The sequence below is a fragment of the Setaria italica genome, chromosome III, assembly GCF_000263155.2.
Source record: "Setaria italica strain Yugu1 chromosome III, Setaria_italica_v2.0, whole genome shotgun sequence".
Lineage (NCBI taxonomy): Eukaryota > Viridiplantae > Streptophyta > Magnoliopsida > Poales > Poaceae > Setaria > Setaria italica.
Window position 1 is genome coordinate 5,407,644 of NC_028452.1, and position 18,150 is coordinate 5,425,793.

Genomic DNA, 18,150 nt, shown 5'->3' on the forward strand with positions numbered 1-18,150 from the left:
GCACGACTACACATGGTTGATGTTTATTCTTTTTGTGGAATGATTTCAGGGTACTCATTCACAGAATTGTGCAGTCCATTTATTTGTTAAGAAATCAGAATTGAGCATTTCTCATGTTTGTCTTTATCAGGTGAGCGATTGAGCCCTTGGGTATCATTCGGGTGCTTGGCTATGGGAATATCCACATTATTCTTCTAAGGCCAAAGAGTTAATCTCCATAATTTTAGTCTAGGATGCAGAACGTTGTTTTACTTGTAGAAAGAACTGTTATATTTCATTTTGGCCCATGTCTTTAGTGAAGCATTTTGCTTCAATTTTTACTGGGATGGAGACAAGCACCGGTCTTTGTAAGAGCTGGCATCCTACCACTCTGGTACTCGGGTCTGTGTCTAGAGTGGAGATGCAGAATGAGGGAACAGAAGGTAAAATATGTTGTACCATCTAATGTTTGATTTGTTATTATGATGTGATGAACAGTTCGATTGGTTCTCGTAATCATATATTGTATTTTGTACCCAAGAAAAACTTAAATGTATGAGAGTAAGTTGTTCTTCTAAGTCAGGGTAGTATCCGGTTTAAGTGTTCCTTGTCTGACTTCTTTGTCTGCATTAGTATCTGGGCATAAATTCAGTACACAGAACTGTAATCTGCATGATAATTTTCGAAATTGAAGAAAGGCTAGTATTTGGAAGAAAATGACTCAAGAGACGGGTATAGAATGGAATGATGTGAAGACTGCCATAATCTTGATTTTTGAACCAGCATTTATGTCCAAAGATGTTTGGTGTTCAGGGCACTTGGATGTGTAACGTTCAGGCACTTGTATGTGTTATCTATTACATGCGAAGAACGTACAAACTTTGTTCGTACTGTCCTTTTTCTGAAGTGAATGCATTTGATCTGTCCGAAAAATCGATCAGGTTGGCGCTTGTGAGATCAGGGTAGATGAAAGGCTCCATTTTGCAGCCACCACAGTTTATCTGCATATAGCTCGGTTTCACGAGTGAAAGAAAAAAAACTGGTGACCGCCTTATATTACTTAACATCAAAGGAGCCAGCAATCACCTTCCCAACTTTCAACTTGTACAACCAACAATTGCTCGTGCAATCACGCTATATCCTACTTTATCATACATACATCTGGAGCCCCCGAGATAACATATTCAAGAGATTGAGTGTCTTGCAAGATCTGTCGACATGCAGCCCGTCTCCACATGATGGTTGCTATCAGTAACCGGCACAGGCCTAGATCGAACAGAACAAGTTGTTGCCTGCACTCCAAGTATCTTCTGCGCCTTTAGCAACCTTCTCTTCTGAAACATGAACATGGATCGGCAGAATCTGTGGACTCTGTCATCATGTCATTAGGCAACACAGCACAGGAAGTGGCAGCATAATCATTTTACATAAGCTGCTGGGTGGGAGAATAATCTAAAGGGAACAGAAGGGAAGGGACAGCCAAGTGCTCTCAGTGTACAAGTTACACATATTAAAATCTTGGGGTTTTCCCCTTTTACTAAGGATGAATTCTTCAGATAAACAACTGGAAGGAGCTTTAAATTGATAGGAGCCAGCAGATTAAAGAGTGGAGAATCATTCCTGACAGAACAAAAGTGGTGGTACACACTGGACCAAACATTTCAACTCCTAAGTGATAGGCCTCTACAACAAATTGGGCACTCACCATGTTGCCATCAACAGACTGCCATGTATCCTCTATTCAGCTGTGGATCAACCTATAGTGGAGATATGCTGCTAAGTATGATGAATAAACATTCTAACGAATCGTTTGCAATGAATGAGCCCCTACATGCTTGCTTATAATGGTTGCTGTATTTTCTATAGTATCGACTGCGCTGTCTCTTCAGTTTATGGGCAGCTTCTGATTAGGCTCGAAGACATACTTGATCAACGAGTCCTTGATCGACAGCAGCTCGGGGAACTCCTTCTTCAGCTTGCTTGCATCCATTTCATTGTTGCTCCGGGGCGCGATGATAACCTTGGCCTGCTCCTCAAGGTTGAAGTTTGTCCACTTGAAGCTGGGGTGGATGTACTGCTTGTACATCTCCAGGATCTCGTTGTGGCTGACAACGCCAGGGTTGGTGAAATTATAAATGCCCCGCAGGTTCCTCTTCGCCATCTCCACTGAGATAGGCAAGAGCTCGTCCAATATTGTCATGCTGTTAGGGATGTTCACCACCTTGTTGTAACGGCTGATCTTTGTCACAAAGTTTCGAGGGTTGCTGAGGTCAGAAGATATTGGCATCCGGACTCGTAGGGTGCAGACGTTCTCATACTCCTTCAATAACTCCTCAACCTGCATTTTCCAGAGAGAACCAAATGCTTATTAACTATTTGAAACATCAAAATGCCAACTTATGAGTTAAGGCAAAAACAATGTTACAAATATTGGAGATAGCAAAACCAACCATTACAAGTGTAACAAGCATTTACCAACTTACCATTGCCTTAGTCTTCGAGTAGAACGAACCAGTAAAATTTGGTGTATCCTCCTCTTTGAAGCCGATACCTGACCCTTCTGGATGACATGCATCATATTCAAATATGCACCCAGTGGCATAATTTATCATCAATAAGCCATGCTCCCTACACACATCAGCTAGAGTCAGGGTGCCCACGACATTGGTACGAATGGTGTCCGGCTTGTGTGATTCACACCAATCAACATTGGGTCTGCCAGTAACACCAGCAGCATTGAAGACATGTGTTGGTTTAATAGTTTGGATATCCAGGATGAGTGAAGAACGCTCTTGCAAGCGACCTTTTCCATATTCATATGGAATTCCTTGCTTCTCACATATTTTTCCAAGAAGTCCACCGATCCATCCTGTCCTACCATATATCAAGAACTTGAAGGCATGCGTTTCCGGAGCACTATCTGATGTTGAAGCCACCTTTGTCTGAATGTTATTGAACTGACTGAGTATTCCTTTAATCTCCTCAGAGCCCTCATACCCAGGCATCATTAGCGTCCTCGGATGAGGCAGCAATGCACCAGAAACATCTCCCCAGTAATCGGAATTTGCTACATACCATTCCATTGTCTTCTTCAAGCCTTCCTCCCATGGGGTGCGCTCAGCCCATCCAAGGCTCTTGAGCTTCTCATCATCCAAGAAATACCTCTGATCGTTGAAAGGTCTGTTCTCGACAAACATGATAACTTTGTCAGCTTCCAAATTGAAAAGCTTGCAAACATCTTTTGCCACATCAATGACCGTCCTCTCTCTCTTTGTTCCAATATTATAAACATGCCCAACTTCTCCATGATGAAGAATTACCTCAAATGCCTCTGCAACATCCTCACAATAGAGGTAGCTACGGACATTGGTTCCATCACCATGGATTGGGAGGGGCTCCCCTCTCATGGCCAAGAGAATGAACTTTGGGATAAGCTTCTCAGGAAACTGATTAGGGCCATAGACATTATTTCCTCGAGTAGTTATAACCGGCAGGCCATAGGATCTCCCATATGCCATTACAAGCATCTCTGCTCCAGCTTTGGTGGCTGCATATGGGTTTGTGGGGAGCAGCTGTGATGCCTCCTTGTTGCCAACAACTGCATCCTCATCTGTCTCCCCGTAGACCTCATCAGTGCTGACATGGATGAACCTCTTGATCTGTCCAGTGATCTTGCAGGCCTCAAGAAGAACATGGGTACCATAAATGTTGTTCTTGGTAAATTCGAAGGAATTCCCAAATGAATTGTCGACATGAGTCTGGGCTGCAAAGTGCATTATGGTATCAATGTTCTCCGTGACAAGAAGGAAGTTGACAAGATCAGCGCTTGCAATGTCGCCCTTGACAAACTTGAAGTTTGGTGAAGAGCTCACAGGGAGCAGGTTCTTCAGATTAGAACAGTAGTCAAGCTTGTCAAGGACGACGATCTTGTAATCGGGGTACTTCTTGGTAATACGGATTGCGACATGGGAGGCGATAAAGCCAGCAGCTCCCGTAATAAGAATGTTCTTAGGTTTATATGCCGTAGCCATATCCCCTGTATGATTACTTTTGAAATCCTGTGTAAAAACAAAGTAACTAAATAGGATCAGAATTGATAACATGATGATAAATCAAACGAAGCTGCAGATACAAATTGCATTCAAACAGGAGAAGCTAAATTAATTCTCACAGTTCACAATGATTTCTTAATTGTCATAGCATTCAAATAGGGGGAACATTACACGAATTGCATTGAAATATAATATTTACCATGGCTGATTTTGCGTTCAAAAATTGGAGAACACAAATTAACTCAAGATCACATAAAAAAACTCTATACACAAGATGTTGAATTAGGATTGCAAAAAAAAAACAGACAGAGAAGAAGAAATAAACATTGTAATCAGGAACACGAAAGTTCGATTTTCATAAGCAACATGACAATAATTCGGTGTCCCAGTGTGTGCAATTGTTGCCCATCCGTAACTAATTTATATGTACATATACACATGAAAAAATATATCATGTTAACCAATTAAAGCACAAAAACTGGAATTCTGTTGAAAAATGCCACCCTATGTGTAAAAATAAAACTGAAAACTCAGATCAGCACAGCAGCAGTATATTCCAAGCACTTCCTTGCAATTGACAGAGAAGGAACGCTGCATAAAGTTGAATGTACCACTAACTAATCTGTTGCCACTATAAATCTTAATCATCCAAAGCCAAAACAGGACTAGGTAGCACATTTCTGCATAAAAAATGGGATAAGATTTGCACCTATGAAATCCCCTAACACAATACAGACAAAACATGGAAATCAGCAAAACGTGCACCTAGATCTCACTTGCAGAGGACACTGTCCTTCTGCAAGCGGAGGGTCAGAATTTGATCTGTTGAGTATGATATGTTTTTCCTTGGCACATCAGGGAGTCAACAGGCCAATTTTTCTCAGAGCAAGCTCGATTCAGCTACTAAATCTCTTGCCACGCAAATTAGATCACAAGTTGAAATTCTTCGGTTCCCACCCAATCTAGAACCGAGGGAGGCAACAATGCATGGAAACCGAAACAAAGGACAGCGGAAGCTGTGATCCGGAAGAGAGGCGATGGCACCATTTTCTGCCATTCTCGCCTTCAGTCAGAACCGATCTGGGCCGGAGAAACAAGCGAACACCCAGCACGCAATCGCATTGCAGGAGGCTGGGCGGCGAGGCTCCCGCAACCACGAGGCGGAGAAGGCCACGCGGCTCACCTCAGGCGACGCAGCCTGCCGGCGTCGATCAGAGAAGGGGGGAGGCAGAGAGGGAGGTGGCGGTCCGTACCGTATGCGACGCGCGGCGCGGGAGCGGGTGGCGTCGATGGATGAGAGAAAGAGAGAGAAAGCGAGAGCGGGGGAGGAGAGGAGGAGGTGGCTAATAAATGCGGGCGGTGGTGGTGGCGCGCATGAGGGGGGGAAGGCCAAGGGAGGGAGGAGGGGTCGGCGCAATGCACGGCTCCGGCGTGGTCGGTGGTGGTTGCGCTCTTGTGCTGTGGTGGTGGAGAAGACGCACATGCGTCTCCTACTATATTTGTAGCCTTTGTACAGGGGTGAAAGATTTGGACGTGTTTTAACCCCCTGAATTTCAAACCCTTGGAATGTCTTTGAACTTAAAGCAAAGTTGTTTGTAGAATAGTTTTGTTTGGTACCATGGTGCATTGTACAGTAGACGTTGGTGTCGCCACCGTACCGGGTTTTTTTTTCGATGCGCAATTGCAGTCGCAGCTGGCTGCATTGAATTTTTTTCCCCACCAAAGGCTTAGCCCCGCTTTATTAGAAAGCATAACAAATTATAAATTATTTTAGGATTTCTTGATTCATTAATTTATCTATGTATAATATATTTCTTAGAAACGTCAAAACGATCGTATAATTTGGAATGACGTTGGGTCATTACCAGTTTTACAGCTGAAGTAGGTTCAAAAAAACGTACCACCGCAGGCCGCAGACAGTGCCAAACTCGACAGCAACTAATTCTAGCTCTAGACAATTCCAACGCCACGCATGGATGATACATCAACAGAATTGTCGTTGCATTGATCGCCTACCACAATGACGAAAATCGCGTGATGCACACGCAGATGCTAGGCTTAACCGCTCCGATTCGTCGGCGGCAAGGTTCGGTCGTCCCGTTCCTTTTCTCGCCTTCCACGAGCTGAGAGCCTCTGAGAGACTGAGACGGAAGCGGAAGCGGGCTGGGCTGATGTGCAGGTAGGAATATATCTGAAAGACTGAAAAGCTCATGAAGGGCCAAGTCCCTGAACTCCAACAATTCAAAGAATTCTACAAGTAATTTGAGTATTGACATTAGCAAATAGCAATGTCAGTTGAGAAACTGGAAATATGTGAAATTGCCATGCTTTCAAAACCTGCCCAAGATTTTCGAACTTTGTTGTTAACACTTTCGTTGCATCAGTTTGACTAGCTAAGCAGGCAAGGGCTACTAGCGACGCTGGACAACATGCATCAAGTCCTCATGCTCCATCCATTAATGGTTTCCAAAATGAATGAAAGAAAGAGATTCTCTGCTGATGATGTCTATGCCAATTTTAATTACACACAGAGACACGATTTGAGATCTCCATCAATTAGTTCCTGTATCCTAATTCGAATATCAAATATGAAATACATTTCTTTAGGACTCGAAAGAACAATGAGAACAGAACTTCAATTAGTTCAGCTAATGGGATTGTCAACTACTAGGATACACACTTCCTGCTTGTGGCCACAGGTATGCGCTCGATCTGGATATGTTGGTAGTTTGGACTTTGGAAAGCACGAGTTTGGCCTAAACTGATGGGGAGATAATCGGAGACGATGAATTTGCAATAGGGAGCTCATCTCTTGCAAGTTGCAATCAGTGGATCGTAGCCCCAGGAAGTGGTCGATCAGGTCGATTCGTTGCTGCATTCGTCCATCCAGCATCTGGACTTGGTCTTTACCTCTCGATTTCTTGCTGCCGGTGCCGCCGCAGGATCCCTGTGCGGACGCAGCATTTCACCGAGCAGCTTCCTCAGGCGGCGGCATCATCCGCGGTTCTCCGAGGCAGCCCCGTCTGAGGCCAATGGGCTGTGAATGTTGCCGTGCGTGCCCATCCGGTGCGATCGAGCTCGGTCGCGCGGCGAATGGGAATGGCGGCCGCCTCTGGCGTATATCACTGCGGCCTGCCGGAGCCCGGAGCACATGGGTGCGGATCTTTTTGACCAGGAGGCATTCGTAGGTCAGATGGGTGGGGCTGTGCACTTCCGGCTTGGGCGGAGGAGGACGGCGGCGGCTGCAGGCGGAGCCGGACGCGAGGGAGAAGGACCCGATCTGAACCCAGGGGGCTATATGAAAATGATAGGGGGCATTTTGAAAATAATCGGATCGCGATCAATTGTTGCGATCCAATCCAGGGGGGTTTTAGAAAAGTTCCCGATCGCGATTCGGCCCTCCGCCGCGACTCGCCGGAGCGCCGCCTCATGCTGGGGCCTCCCTTGGAGTTGGAGCACCTCTTCTTTCCACTGTCTATCTCGCAGCAGCCCCAGCTCGCTGCTGCCGACTGCCGAGCACGTCTTGGTGATTGGTGATGCACCTCGTGGCTCGTGATGTCGTCGTTGGCGGGGCCGGCGATGGCGCCGAAAGCGCTGCAGGGCGCCTTGCCAACGGTGAGCGCGCCGGAGAGGCGTTGAAGGCGGAGAGGAGCTCGTCGACGTGGCGATGGGCGGCGGGAGCTTGAAGACGTCGTTGTCCTCCTGCTGGAGCCCCAAGTTGGGTAGAAGGTTGCGCTGGCCCGTTGTCCAGGAGGATGGACGCCTCGCAGCCCTACTCCATGGAATAGGATGGATCAGCATCAGAGGAGGAAAATATATAATTCAAGAAGAGACGACAGTACCCGGTGGAAGCTGAAAAGAGGAAGGAAGAGCAGCAGAGCTGAGCTGACTGCCCTGTAATCCAGAGCTCTTGAGCTAAAAAGAAAATCTTTGCTGAATTCTAAGGGATAGCTGCAGACATTTATTGCTTGTTCACAGGTAATATTTGAGAAAGTAATTGAATGAGAAAAAGAAAGAAAAAAAATTGAGGACTGCACCTGATGATCACAGATCCTGCAGCCTGCAGGTGTAGAGATGCACTTGTTCTGCCTTTATTCCTTGGGATTCATACGGTATTTTATTTGCTTGTTCATGAGTCGGTCAGTCACCTCTTTGGGCAAAGTAGTAATCAAGATGAGTTTTCTGGGAGAATATCTCTAGAAATTCTACTCAAGAAGGGGCGAAGGGTCTCGTTTGGTTGGAGGTAATTGATAGGAGTGAAAGGGAGTTTAGTATGAGATATTAAAATTTTTGGTGGGTATAGGAATTTTAATGAGATGAGGAATTAGAGTTTAGAGGAGCAACTCCCGCTAATCACTTTCCAAAGGAGGGGTGGAAATTGGGTGGGAGTTTGTTTTAAGTACAAGTAATCATGACTTAAGATATAATTTCCTCCCTCTAAACCCTTATACCAAACAAGGATATGAAGTCTCACTTAAATTCCCACACTTAATTCCCTCCGAAAGACAAACAAAGCATTCGAATTCCCTCCTCCAAATCCCACCACTAATTCCCATGCCACTTTTCATTAGTTTGGCTTGCCAAACGCACCCTGAACTCCAACAAATCAAAGAATCCAACAAGTAATTTGACATTAGCAATGTCAGTTGCCAAACTGGAAATATGTGAAAATGCCATGCTTTCAAAACCTGCCTAAGATTTTCGAACTTTGTTGTTAACACTTTCGTTGCATCAGTTTGACTAGCTAGTAGGCAAGGACTACTAGCCACGTTGGACAACATGCATGAAGTACTCACTCTCCATCCAATGGTTTCCAAAATCCAAAATGATGTCTATGCCAATTTTAATTACACAGAGACATTTGAGATCTCCATCAATTAGTTTCTGTATGATTGTATCCTAATTCCCATTATCAAATACGAAATATGTTGGAAGAAGTATACATTTTTTTACGACTAAAAAGAATAATGAGAGCGGAAGGACATGAACTTCAATTAGTTCAATTAACTCTTCCTCCGCCTAAACTGATGGGGATGAGACGATGAATTTACAATGGCAAGCTCTTCTCTTGCAATCAGTGGATCCTAAGCCCCAGGAAGTCTTCTGCCGGTGCCGTCGCAGCCTCGCAGGATCCCTGTGCCGGCTCAGCATTTCACCGAGCAGCTTTCGCAGGCGGAGGCATCCTCCGCGGTTCTCCGAGGCGAATCGGCTGTGAACGTCGCCATGCATGCCCAGCCGGTGCGATCGAGCTCGGTCGCGCGGCGAATGGCTGCCGCCTCTAGCATATAGCACTGCGGCCGGCTGGAGCAGATGGGTGCGGATCTTTTTTAGCAGGGGGATGTGTAGATCAGATGCGTGGGTCTGTGCACTTCCAGCTTGGTCGGAGGACGGCGGCGGCTACTGCAGGCAGCGCCGGATGCGAGGGAGAAGGACCCGATCTGAACCCAGGGGGCTATGTGAAAAATGATAGGGGGCATTTTGAAATAATCGGATCGCGATTAATAGTTACGATCCAAATTAGGGGTCTATATGAAAATAAATGGGGGGCATTTTGCAAATAATTGGATCGCGATCCAATCCAGGGGGGCTTTTGCAAAGTTTCCGGTCGCGACCCGGCCCTCCGCCGCGACTCGCCGGAGCGCCGCCTCACGCCGGGACCTCCCTTGGAGCACCTCGTCTTCCCCCTGCCTATCTCGCAGCAGCCCCAGCTTGCACGGCGCAAAGGGTTTCCGGATCCCCAGTGGCCGGTTGGCGTCCAACCACGGCGGGCGGCTACGACAAGGGCCGGGACTTCGCGAAGATGTTCGACGTCGTCGGTGACGGGCTGCTGATCGCGGACTCCGCGTCGTGGGCGCGCCAGCGGCACGTCGCCGCCGCTGTCTTCGGCAACCCCGCGTTCCGGTCCTTCGTGCTACCCACCATGGCGCGGCAGACGGCGCGCCTGCTGGTGCCGTTCCTCGACCACGCCGCCGCCTCGCCGGGCGGCGTCGACAGATCGAGGACGTATTCATGCGCTACGCGCTCAACGTGTCCTACGCCTCCGCGTTCTACGCCGACCTCCTGTCCCTGTACATGGCGATTGGCGTGGCCAAGGGACCCCTGCGTGACCGACCAGCAGCGGGACCATTTCTCCCCGGGACTCCGCCGTCGGGTACATGTTCGCGGCCAAGGACCTCATCTTCGCCGCGCTCACCTGGCTCTTCTACATCCTCTGCACGTACCCGCACGTCGAGGCCAGGATCCTCGACGAGTTCAAGTCCCAGCGCCGCACCACCACCGTCCGGGGCGAGCACGCCGTGTTCGACGCCGACGCGCTCCAACCCGCGTCCTACCTCCACGCCGCGGTCCTCGAGACGCTGCGTCTGTTCCCGCCGGCGCCGTTCGAGGAGAAGGCGGCGGTCGGGGATGACGTGCTGCCGGACGGCACGAAGGTGGCCAAGGGCACCAGGATCATCTTCTGCTCCTACGCCATGGGCGGGATGGAGGAGATATGGGGCAGCGACTGCCACGAGTTCCGGCCGGAGCGGTGGCAGTTCGATGTCGGCCGGGTCCGGCACAAGCCGAGCCACAAGTTCGCCGTCTTCAACGGAGGCCCCAGGAGTGTTCGGGCCGACGGAAAACGCCGCCTGTGGCTTTGATGCCGCGCGCGGCTAGCCGGGGCGGCGCCGCCCTCCGGCCGCACGTTCCTCACTTCCAAATGCCTGCGTGAATTTTGGTGAGCTCTTCTCTTGCAATCAGTGCCCAGAAAGTGATCAATCAGGTTGATTCGTAGCTGGATTCGTCCATCCAGCATCTGGGCTTGGACTTTGGCCTCGATTTCTTGCTGCCGGTGCCGGCGCAGCATTTCACCGAGCAGCTTCCGCATGCGGCGGCATCCTCCGTGGTTCTCAGAGGTACCCCCGTCGGAGGCCAATCGGGTGTGAACCTCTCAGTTCTGCCACTGCTGGAGCCCGCCATGCGTGCCCAGCCGGAACGATCGAGCTCGGTCGCGCGGGGAATGGCGCCCACCTCTGGCGTGCGCGCGTTCAGATATCGCTGCGGCATGCGGGAGCACATGGGTGCGGATCTCTTTGATCGGGGGGATTCGTAGGTCATATAGGTAGGGCTGTGCACTTCCGGCTTGGGCGGAGGACGGCGGCTGCGGCTGCAGGCGGCGCCGGACGCGAGGGAGGAGGACCCGATCTGAACCCAGGGGGCTATGTGAAAATGATAGGGGGTATTTTGATAGTCGCAATCCAAATTAGGGAGCTATATAAAAATATTAAGGGGTCAGTTTGCAAATAATCGGATCGCGATCAATAGTTGCGATCCAATTCAGGGTGTCTTTCCAAAAATTCCCGACCGCCATCCAGCCCTCCGCCGCGACTCGCCGGAGCGCCGCCACGCGCCGGGGAGGCTCCCTTGGAGCACCTCTTCTTCCCCCTCCTATCTCGGAGCAGCCCCAGCTTGCGCGGAGCACAGGGTTTCCGGATCCCCAATGGCAGGTCGGTGTTCGGCGCCTCTGGTTTCGATGCCGCGCGCGGCTCGTACGGTGGCGCCGCCCTCCGGCCGCACGTCCCACGCTTCCAAATGCCTGCGTGAAACCGCCACCAGCTCGCCCCGCCGGCAGCACGCGCTACCGCCCACACTCACCGCCGCCGGCCCGCTTCGCCCGTCCGCTCGGCCGGCCGCACGCGCCGCCCGCCTGCTTGCACCGACGGCCTCTCACAGCCCGCGGTGCCCTCTGCAACATCCAGAGCTCAACGGTGGCCTTGTAGGCTCTAGACACCTAGCTCATGCAAGACCGCAGGACTCGAGTCACTCTCCAAGTCTCCATACCTTCCATTACATCGTTTGTTGAATTCAAGTCATGAAAAGCCGAGTTCCTGAACTCCATCAAATCAAGGAATTCAACAAGTAATTTGGCATTAGCAATATCAGTTGCCAAACTGTAAATATGTGATTATGTGAACGGCATGCTTTCGCCTAAGATTCTTTGAACTTTGGTGATAACACTTTCACTGCACTATTTGGCTAGTAGGCAAAGACAATGGCTGTTGGACAACCTGCACGAAGTGCTCATGCTCCGTGCCTCCCTCCAATCTTTTCCAAAATGAAAAAAAGAAGGATCTCTTCAGATATCTACGATTTCTTTAATTACAGACAACTACACGAGGCATGATTTGAGACTTGAGAGCTCCATCAATTAGTTCAGTATCCTAAGGATTATCAAAATATGTAAAATATGTTGGCATTTGTTCGAAGACAATAAATTTGCAATGGCGAGCTCTTCTCTTTGCAATCAATGGAGGTGAAGTACTGTTTGCTCGAGACACTGCCGTAAAGTTGTTCGACGAACAGATGGCCAGAATTGTGTTGAAGCCCAAAAGTAATAGCAAACCGATCACGCTGAGATCAGCCGGTCAGACCGGTTCCTCCAGGCAGTCTGACCGGTCTGGGTCTTTGTAGCTGTTCTGGCACGGCTCGACCGGTCTGATTAAAGTGCTCAAAATGCAAATTCGACTTTATCATTGCGTAGATCTCGTCAAGACAATCGAAATGCATATGTGGAACATCCAATTTGGAGTCCGGATGAGAGAGATATATCTCTGGCAAGGTTTAGCCCTGTGCTGACCGGTCTGACCGGTCAGGATGGGCAGTCTGACCGGTCAGTCCAGCCTAATCCAAGTTAGGAGTTGTATTTTGACACGGGATTTGTATAATCTTCGACTCCTATTGGGGTAAGACCTCCCCACCCTATAAATATGAAGGGCCACTGCCGATTGAGGGCATCCCAATCGAACCAATCTACAATTTACTTTTAACTCCTAAACCCGTGAGAAAATCCTACAAAGGAAAAAAAAAGAGTACAACCAACTCGATAATTGTTCAGATACATCATAGTTGCATTACACAGATTCATTAAGATACAAGTTCTCAAATGATTCTTCAAGTTTTGGATCATCCATAGAATGTTGCAGTCCTGAATCTCCTTGCTCCCAATTTTTGATCAAAGCCAACATCTCCACCATCTCAGGGGCTAGACGACATCGCTGCTCCTCAATGATCCTACCAATGGTACTAAATGCAGACTCTGAAGATATGGTAGAAATAGGCACAATCATAACATCCCTAGCTAAGATAGAAAGAATAGGATAGGATAACTTATGCTCATGCCACCAGTGCAATATGTTGAAGTCATCACCTTACTGGTTGACAGTGTCACTGTCTAGGTAGGTAGACAGTTCAGATGCAGCAGCAAGAGATGCACCAGTACTAGCAGCCTGGAACAAAGCACTTGCAGATGTTCCCCTAGATAGGGGAGGAGGATGTAGAACCAGAACCCAGGCCAGCACCAAGGCTAGCAACAGCATAACCAGAACTAGATGAAGTACCCTGATTACCAAAAATCTTACTCTAAGCGATCTTTTTCGTACCTGTAGGCCCTAGCTGCGTGGCCCTCTGCAACCTCACAGAACCAAACTTAGCATCATACTTGAAAAAGATTGTAGACAATTCAGCCCTTACATCAGTTAAGTAACAAGAATAATCATTTCCATTGAGTTGAGACAATAGCTGAAGAACATTGCTAAAACCTGTCATCTTAGCTCTAAGATCCAATATAAATGCAAAGGAATAAAGCATTGGTATATCACACCAATAATCTAAGTACTTAGCCTTTATGAATGCAACAACATTTTTGAGATCATCATCATACTCATAGTTACTAAGATGTCTAGCTACCTTAAGAACATGATGCAATACTAATGGAGCTGTAGGATAATAAATACCAGACAGAACAATAGTAGATTCATAGAACTGTTCAAGAAATAACATAATCTTTTCAGCAACGTACCGGTGCGTTTCTATCAAGAGTGGCTAGCCTTCAACCAAAGGGTGTTGAGTGGCTATAAACACATAAAATGTGTTCTTATGGGGCATTAGATGCTTGAGCATGAGATAAGTTGAATTCCATCTCACATCCATGTCCAAAGCAAACTTAGGAGGGCGGACACCAACAACAATGCAATAGGACTTGTATGCATCAATAAGTTGGTCAGAAGAATTTAGGAATGCAATTGCAGTTCTAAATGCACCAAGCATAGGCTTCAAAACATCAAGGCTAGCCTTAACAATAAGATTAATAACGTGACAAGCACAACGCTGATGCAAAAACAGTTTTCCAACATAACCAGACAATGAAGGACTGAGCTTACCAATGGTGGCAGTGTTTGCCGATGCATTATCCAACGTAATAGAAAAGATCTTATCAGTTAAACCATAATCAAAAACAACAGAAGTAATACGCTTAGCAATATTATCAGCATTATGAGATACATCAATTAAATGAAGGCCTAAGATCTTCTCCAGTTGCCAATCAGAATTCACATAATGAGCAACCATATTAAGGTAATCTTCCTTAGCATTACCAAACCATATGAGAGGTTGCCAATCAGAATTCACATAATGAGCAACCACACTAAGGTAATCTTCCTTAGCATTACTAGACCATATGAGAGGTAAGAGCAACAGAGGAAACAGATTGCAAAGAAGCCACAAGATTAATACGACGCTCATCGAAATACTTACCAAAATCCCTGGTGGTGGTTTGCCTCAACACAGAAGTAAATCTAGGATTATGAGCAACCTGAATATACTCCTCAAATGCATCAGACTCACCAAAGTATAAAGGAAGATATAGTCTAGCAATCAACCTACACAACTTGGTACGAGCAACATCAGCATTATACTCCCAGAGATGGAGAGAGCCAACAGGATTGTACTTGAGTTGGGACTGAGCCATATGTGTAGCTCCTTACAAGACTGGGCACCTTGGAAGGTGCCTATGCAAATGTCTAGTACCACTAGAGGAAATACCAGAATAGAGTTTGTTGCAATGGATGCACCTAGCACCAGTTCTTACCCTCTTGCCACTCTTTACCTCGTATAGTGGCTCAAAGTCATCCCATACCTTAGAGGTGCAAGAATGACTCCTCTTGCTGCTCGTACTCTCCGTCCTGATCCCCATCTCACCTCCAGCACCAGCAGCAGGCGATGGCAGATCTCCACCACCGGGCTGACCTTCGGCATCGGGGACGGGGATGCTAACCAGCTCATGCCGATCTGCCTCCAAGTCAGACTCGTCATCTCCGGTCTCCCCCATCAACCTCAACTCGTTGTTGTAGCAGGTTGGATAGTCAGCTATCATCGGCTCCCCAGCTCCTCAACGGGTGTGCGTCGAAGACCTGCAGAGACACAGAGATAGAACAAGTTAGAGAAGCACCAGAGCACAGTAGAGGAGAAGCAGAGAAGCACCAGAGCATGGTAGAGGAGAAGCAGAGAAGCACTGGAGTTTGGCTTACCTCATCCTCGAGCGCACCCGGAGCACCGGAGTCGCCTTCGATGTCATCTATCCACCCACTAGAGAAGCACCAGAGCATGGTAGAGGAGAAGCAGAAAAGCATTAGAGTTTGGCTTACCTCATCCTCGTGCGCACCCGGAGCACCGGAGACTGAGAGAGAGAAGAGGGGAAGAGTTGACTCAGCCGACTCCCCGAGAGAGAGGAGGCGGCGGATCTACGAGGGAGGAGTGGAGTCGACGAGGGAGGTGGAGGGGTAAGCTGACGGTGGCGGACGAGGGAGGTGGAGGGGTGAGCCGGTGGCGGCGTAGATCCGACTCCTAGAGGAGGCAACGGATGTGCGAGGAGAGGAGCAGAGTCGATGAGGAAGGCAGAGGGGTGATACAGCGGCGGGCAAGGGAGGTGGCAGATCTGGGAGGGGAGGAGCGGAGTTGATGAGGGGTGGAGAGGCCATACGGCGGTTGGTGAGGGAGGTGGCAGATCAGCGAGGGCCTAGGGGAGGAGTCGATGAGGGAGGCAGAGGGACGATACGGCGGTGGATCCGTGAGGGGAGGAGCGGAGTCGATGAGAGAGGGGGAGGGGCGAGGGAGGCAGTCGAATGGAGGGTAGAGTTTGGGGGTGAGGGCGGCCGATATGTATATGCGGAGCGTGGTGGGTCGAGCGGGCCTTAACAGGCCAGGCCGCCCACCTAATTGTAACGGACTAAATGGGTGGTGCCGTGCCGGGCTAGGACGTGGGCTATGAGAGCGGCCTAGGCACGACCTGTGGTATGGTCCGGGCCAGCACGGGCACGACGGCCGCCGTGCCGTGATGTGCCTGGACCAAGCCAAAATCCTGTGCCATGGGCTGGCCCACGTGCCACAGGCCATATGGCCAACTATAAGCATGTCGTTGAGGCAGGGGTACGCTCGTCCTTTATGAGCATTTTGTGGCCCATGTGAGTAAGAAATACTATTATATGAGTCATAGTGTCCAGCAACATAGTAACACTGAATTTTAGTGTCTTTTGGCAAAGACACAATTTTTAGTGGCCTGTGGCAAAAGCCATGTTTTAACGGTGTCCGCCGGCCAATTTTACCATATGTAAAATATGTTGTTATTTGTCCGTAGATAATAAATTTGCAATGGTGAGCTCTTCTCTTTGCAATCAGCGGATCATAAGCCCCATGAAGTCTTGTTGCCGATGCTGTCGTAGCCTCGCAGGATCCCCATACCGGCGCAGCATTTCACCTAGCAGCTTCCGCAGGCGACGGCATCCTCCGCGGTTCTCCAAGGCAGTATCATCGGGAGGCCAATTAGATGTGAATGTCACCATGCGTGGCCAGCCGATGCGATCGAGCTCGGTCGCGTGGCGAATGGTGGCCGCCTCTGACGTATATCACTATGGCCTGCCGGAGCAAATGGGTGCGAATCTTTTTAAGTAGAGGGATTCGTAGGTTAGATTTGTGATGCTATGAACTTTCGGCTTTGGTAGAAGATGGTGTGTAAGTAGTGCTCTGCCCATAAGGAGGAGAGGATTGATCCAGTTCAGATCAGGCGTAGAAACACCAAGCCCAGGAAGGCAAAGAGGCTAGTCATCAGCCTATAATGGACTACTTAGTGCTTGCATGCACTTATTGGGCCTAGCCCATGTAATAGCAAGTATGCCAGTACTTAGGTGCCTGGTGAGGAGAGGGGGAGGGGATCGATATTGTAACAAACTATTGTTCATCTTCTTCTTCCTCAAGGAAGCGGGCCTGATGGTGCTATGATCCAAGCTCTCTCTTGCCCCTGCTTGCTTCATTCCTCAGATTCTAGTTCTTCTCTTCTATCCTTACTACCCTGCTGCTAACAATTGGTATCAGATTCACCGATTCATGAGAATTTAGATTAAATCGGGTTCGTATTCCATCGATTTGAGCGAGCAAAGAATTCGATCTGGGATCCTGAATCTGTGTTCATCGCACGGAATCGGGTCACCTGTAATTCTAGTTCATGCTCGCCCAATTTGTGGTGACCCGTGGATCTGGATCCATTCCTTCATCACGACCACTACACCAGATTCCAGCGGAGCCATGAACCCGAAGACGAATATCATCATCGACACGCTGACAAAGCGTTTCAACGATCTAGAGGCGAGGTGGGAGACGCGCTTCACCGAATTTGACGACAAGTGGGAATCGCGCTTCTCCGAGTCCGACGACAAGTGGAAGCGCAGGTTCGCCGACCTTAAGGTGTCGTAGGACGCGTTGGTGGATGTGCTCGAGCGCGCTGCCGCGTCCTATGAAGACAGGAGACCGAAGGTGGATGGGACGGTCGATGACATCCGTCTCAAGGTGCGCAAGCTATCTAAGCACTGGGAGCGTGCGGTGCTGGATCGCTCTCCACCCCTTCTGGCTACTACTCCACCGGCTGCCAAGTGCCCACTTGCTCCGAGCGAAGCCGACAGGCCCAGCGGGCACCGCGTCAACAACTTCCATCGGGAGGATGGATTTGGGTCTTGTTGACACCAAAACTTAGTGCAGTAACCAGCAAGCTTTTGTGTTGACGCAAAATCCTGAAGGTGGTGGACCCTGCATCACCACATGAGGACCTGGGAGATCTGCTTAACTCCAGTGCAGAATCCAAATCGGCGCGCATGGTGTGCGCGGGCGTGCCAGTCAGTTTGACCATTCAACTGACAAGGTGGAGATAATTCTCTCGAAGTTCGATGGAGTCGGCCGATCGAGCCGATTTAATATAATTTACAATAACCATCAGCCATACGGCCAATAGGAAACACGATGCTGTTGAGTTGTTGCT

General features: G+C 48.8%; 1 protein-coding gene and 1 pseudogene across 1 annotated transcript; one reads left to right on the forward strand and one right to left on the reverse strand.

The window, feature by feature from the left end:
• Positions 1–1,487: 1,487 nt before the first annotated feature.
• LOC101768755 (trifunctional UDP-glucose 4,6-dehydratase/UDP-4-keto-6-deoxy-D-glucose 3,5-epimerase/UDP-4-keto-L-rhamnose-reductase RHM1) lies at positions 1,488–5,515 on the reverse strand. The gene is made up of 3 exons (XM_004960628.4): positions 5,285–5,515; positions 2,463–4,037; positions 1,488–2,317 (listed from the first exon to the last, which is right to left on the reverse strand). The coding sequence occupies exons 2-3, from the start codon at positions 4,008–4,010 to the stop codon at positions 1,865–1,867; spliced, it is 2,001 nt and encodes a 666-aa protein (XP_004960685.1). The 5' UTR covers positions 4,011–4,037; positions 5,285–5,515; the 3' UTR covers positions 1,488–1,864.
• Positions 5,516–7,698: 2,183 nt separating this feature from the next.
• Positions 7,699–10,669, forward strand: LOC101771326 (annotated as a pseudogene).
• Positions 10,670–18,150: the final 7,481 nt, after the last annotated feature.

Coding starts and splice junctions, on each gene's coding strand:
- LOC101768755 (XM_004960628.4), bottom strand. CDS start 4,010: ATGGCTACGGCATATAAACCTAAGAACATTCTTATTACGGGAGCTGCT. Junction 2,318..2,462: donor ACTCGAAGACTAAGGCAATG/GTAAGTTGGTAA, acceptor TGGAAAATGCAG/GTTGAGGAGTTATTGAAGGA.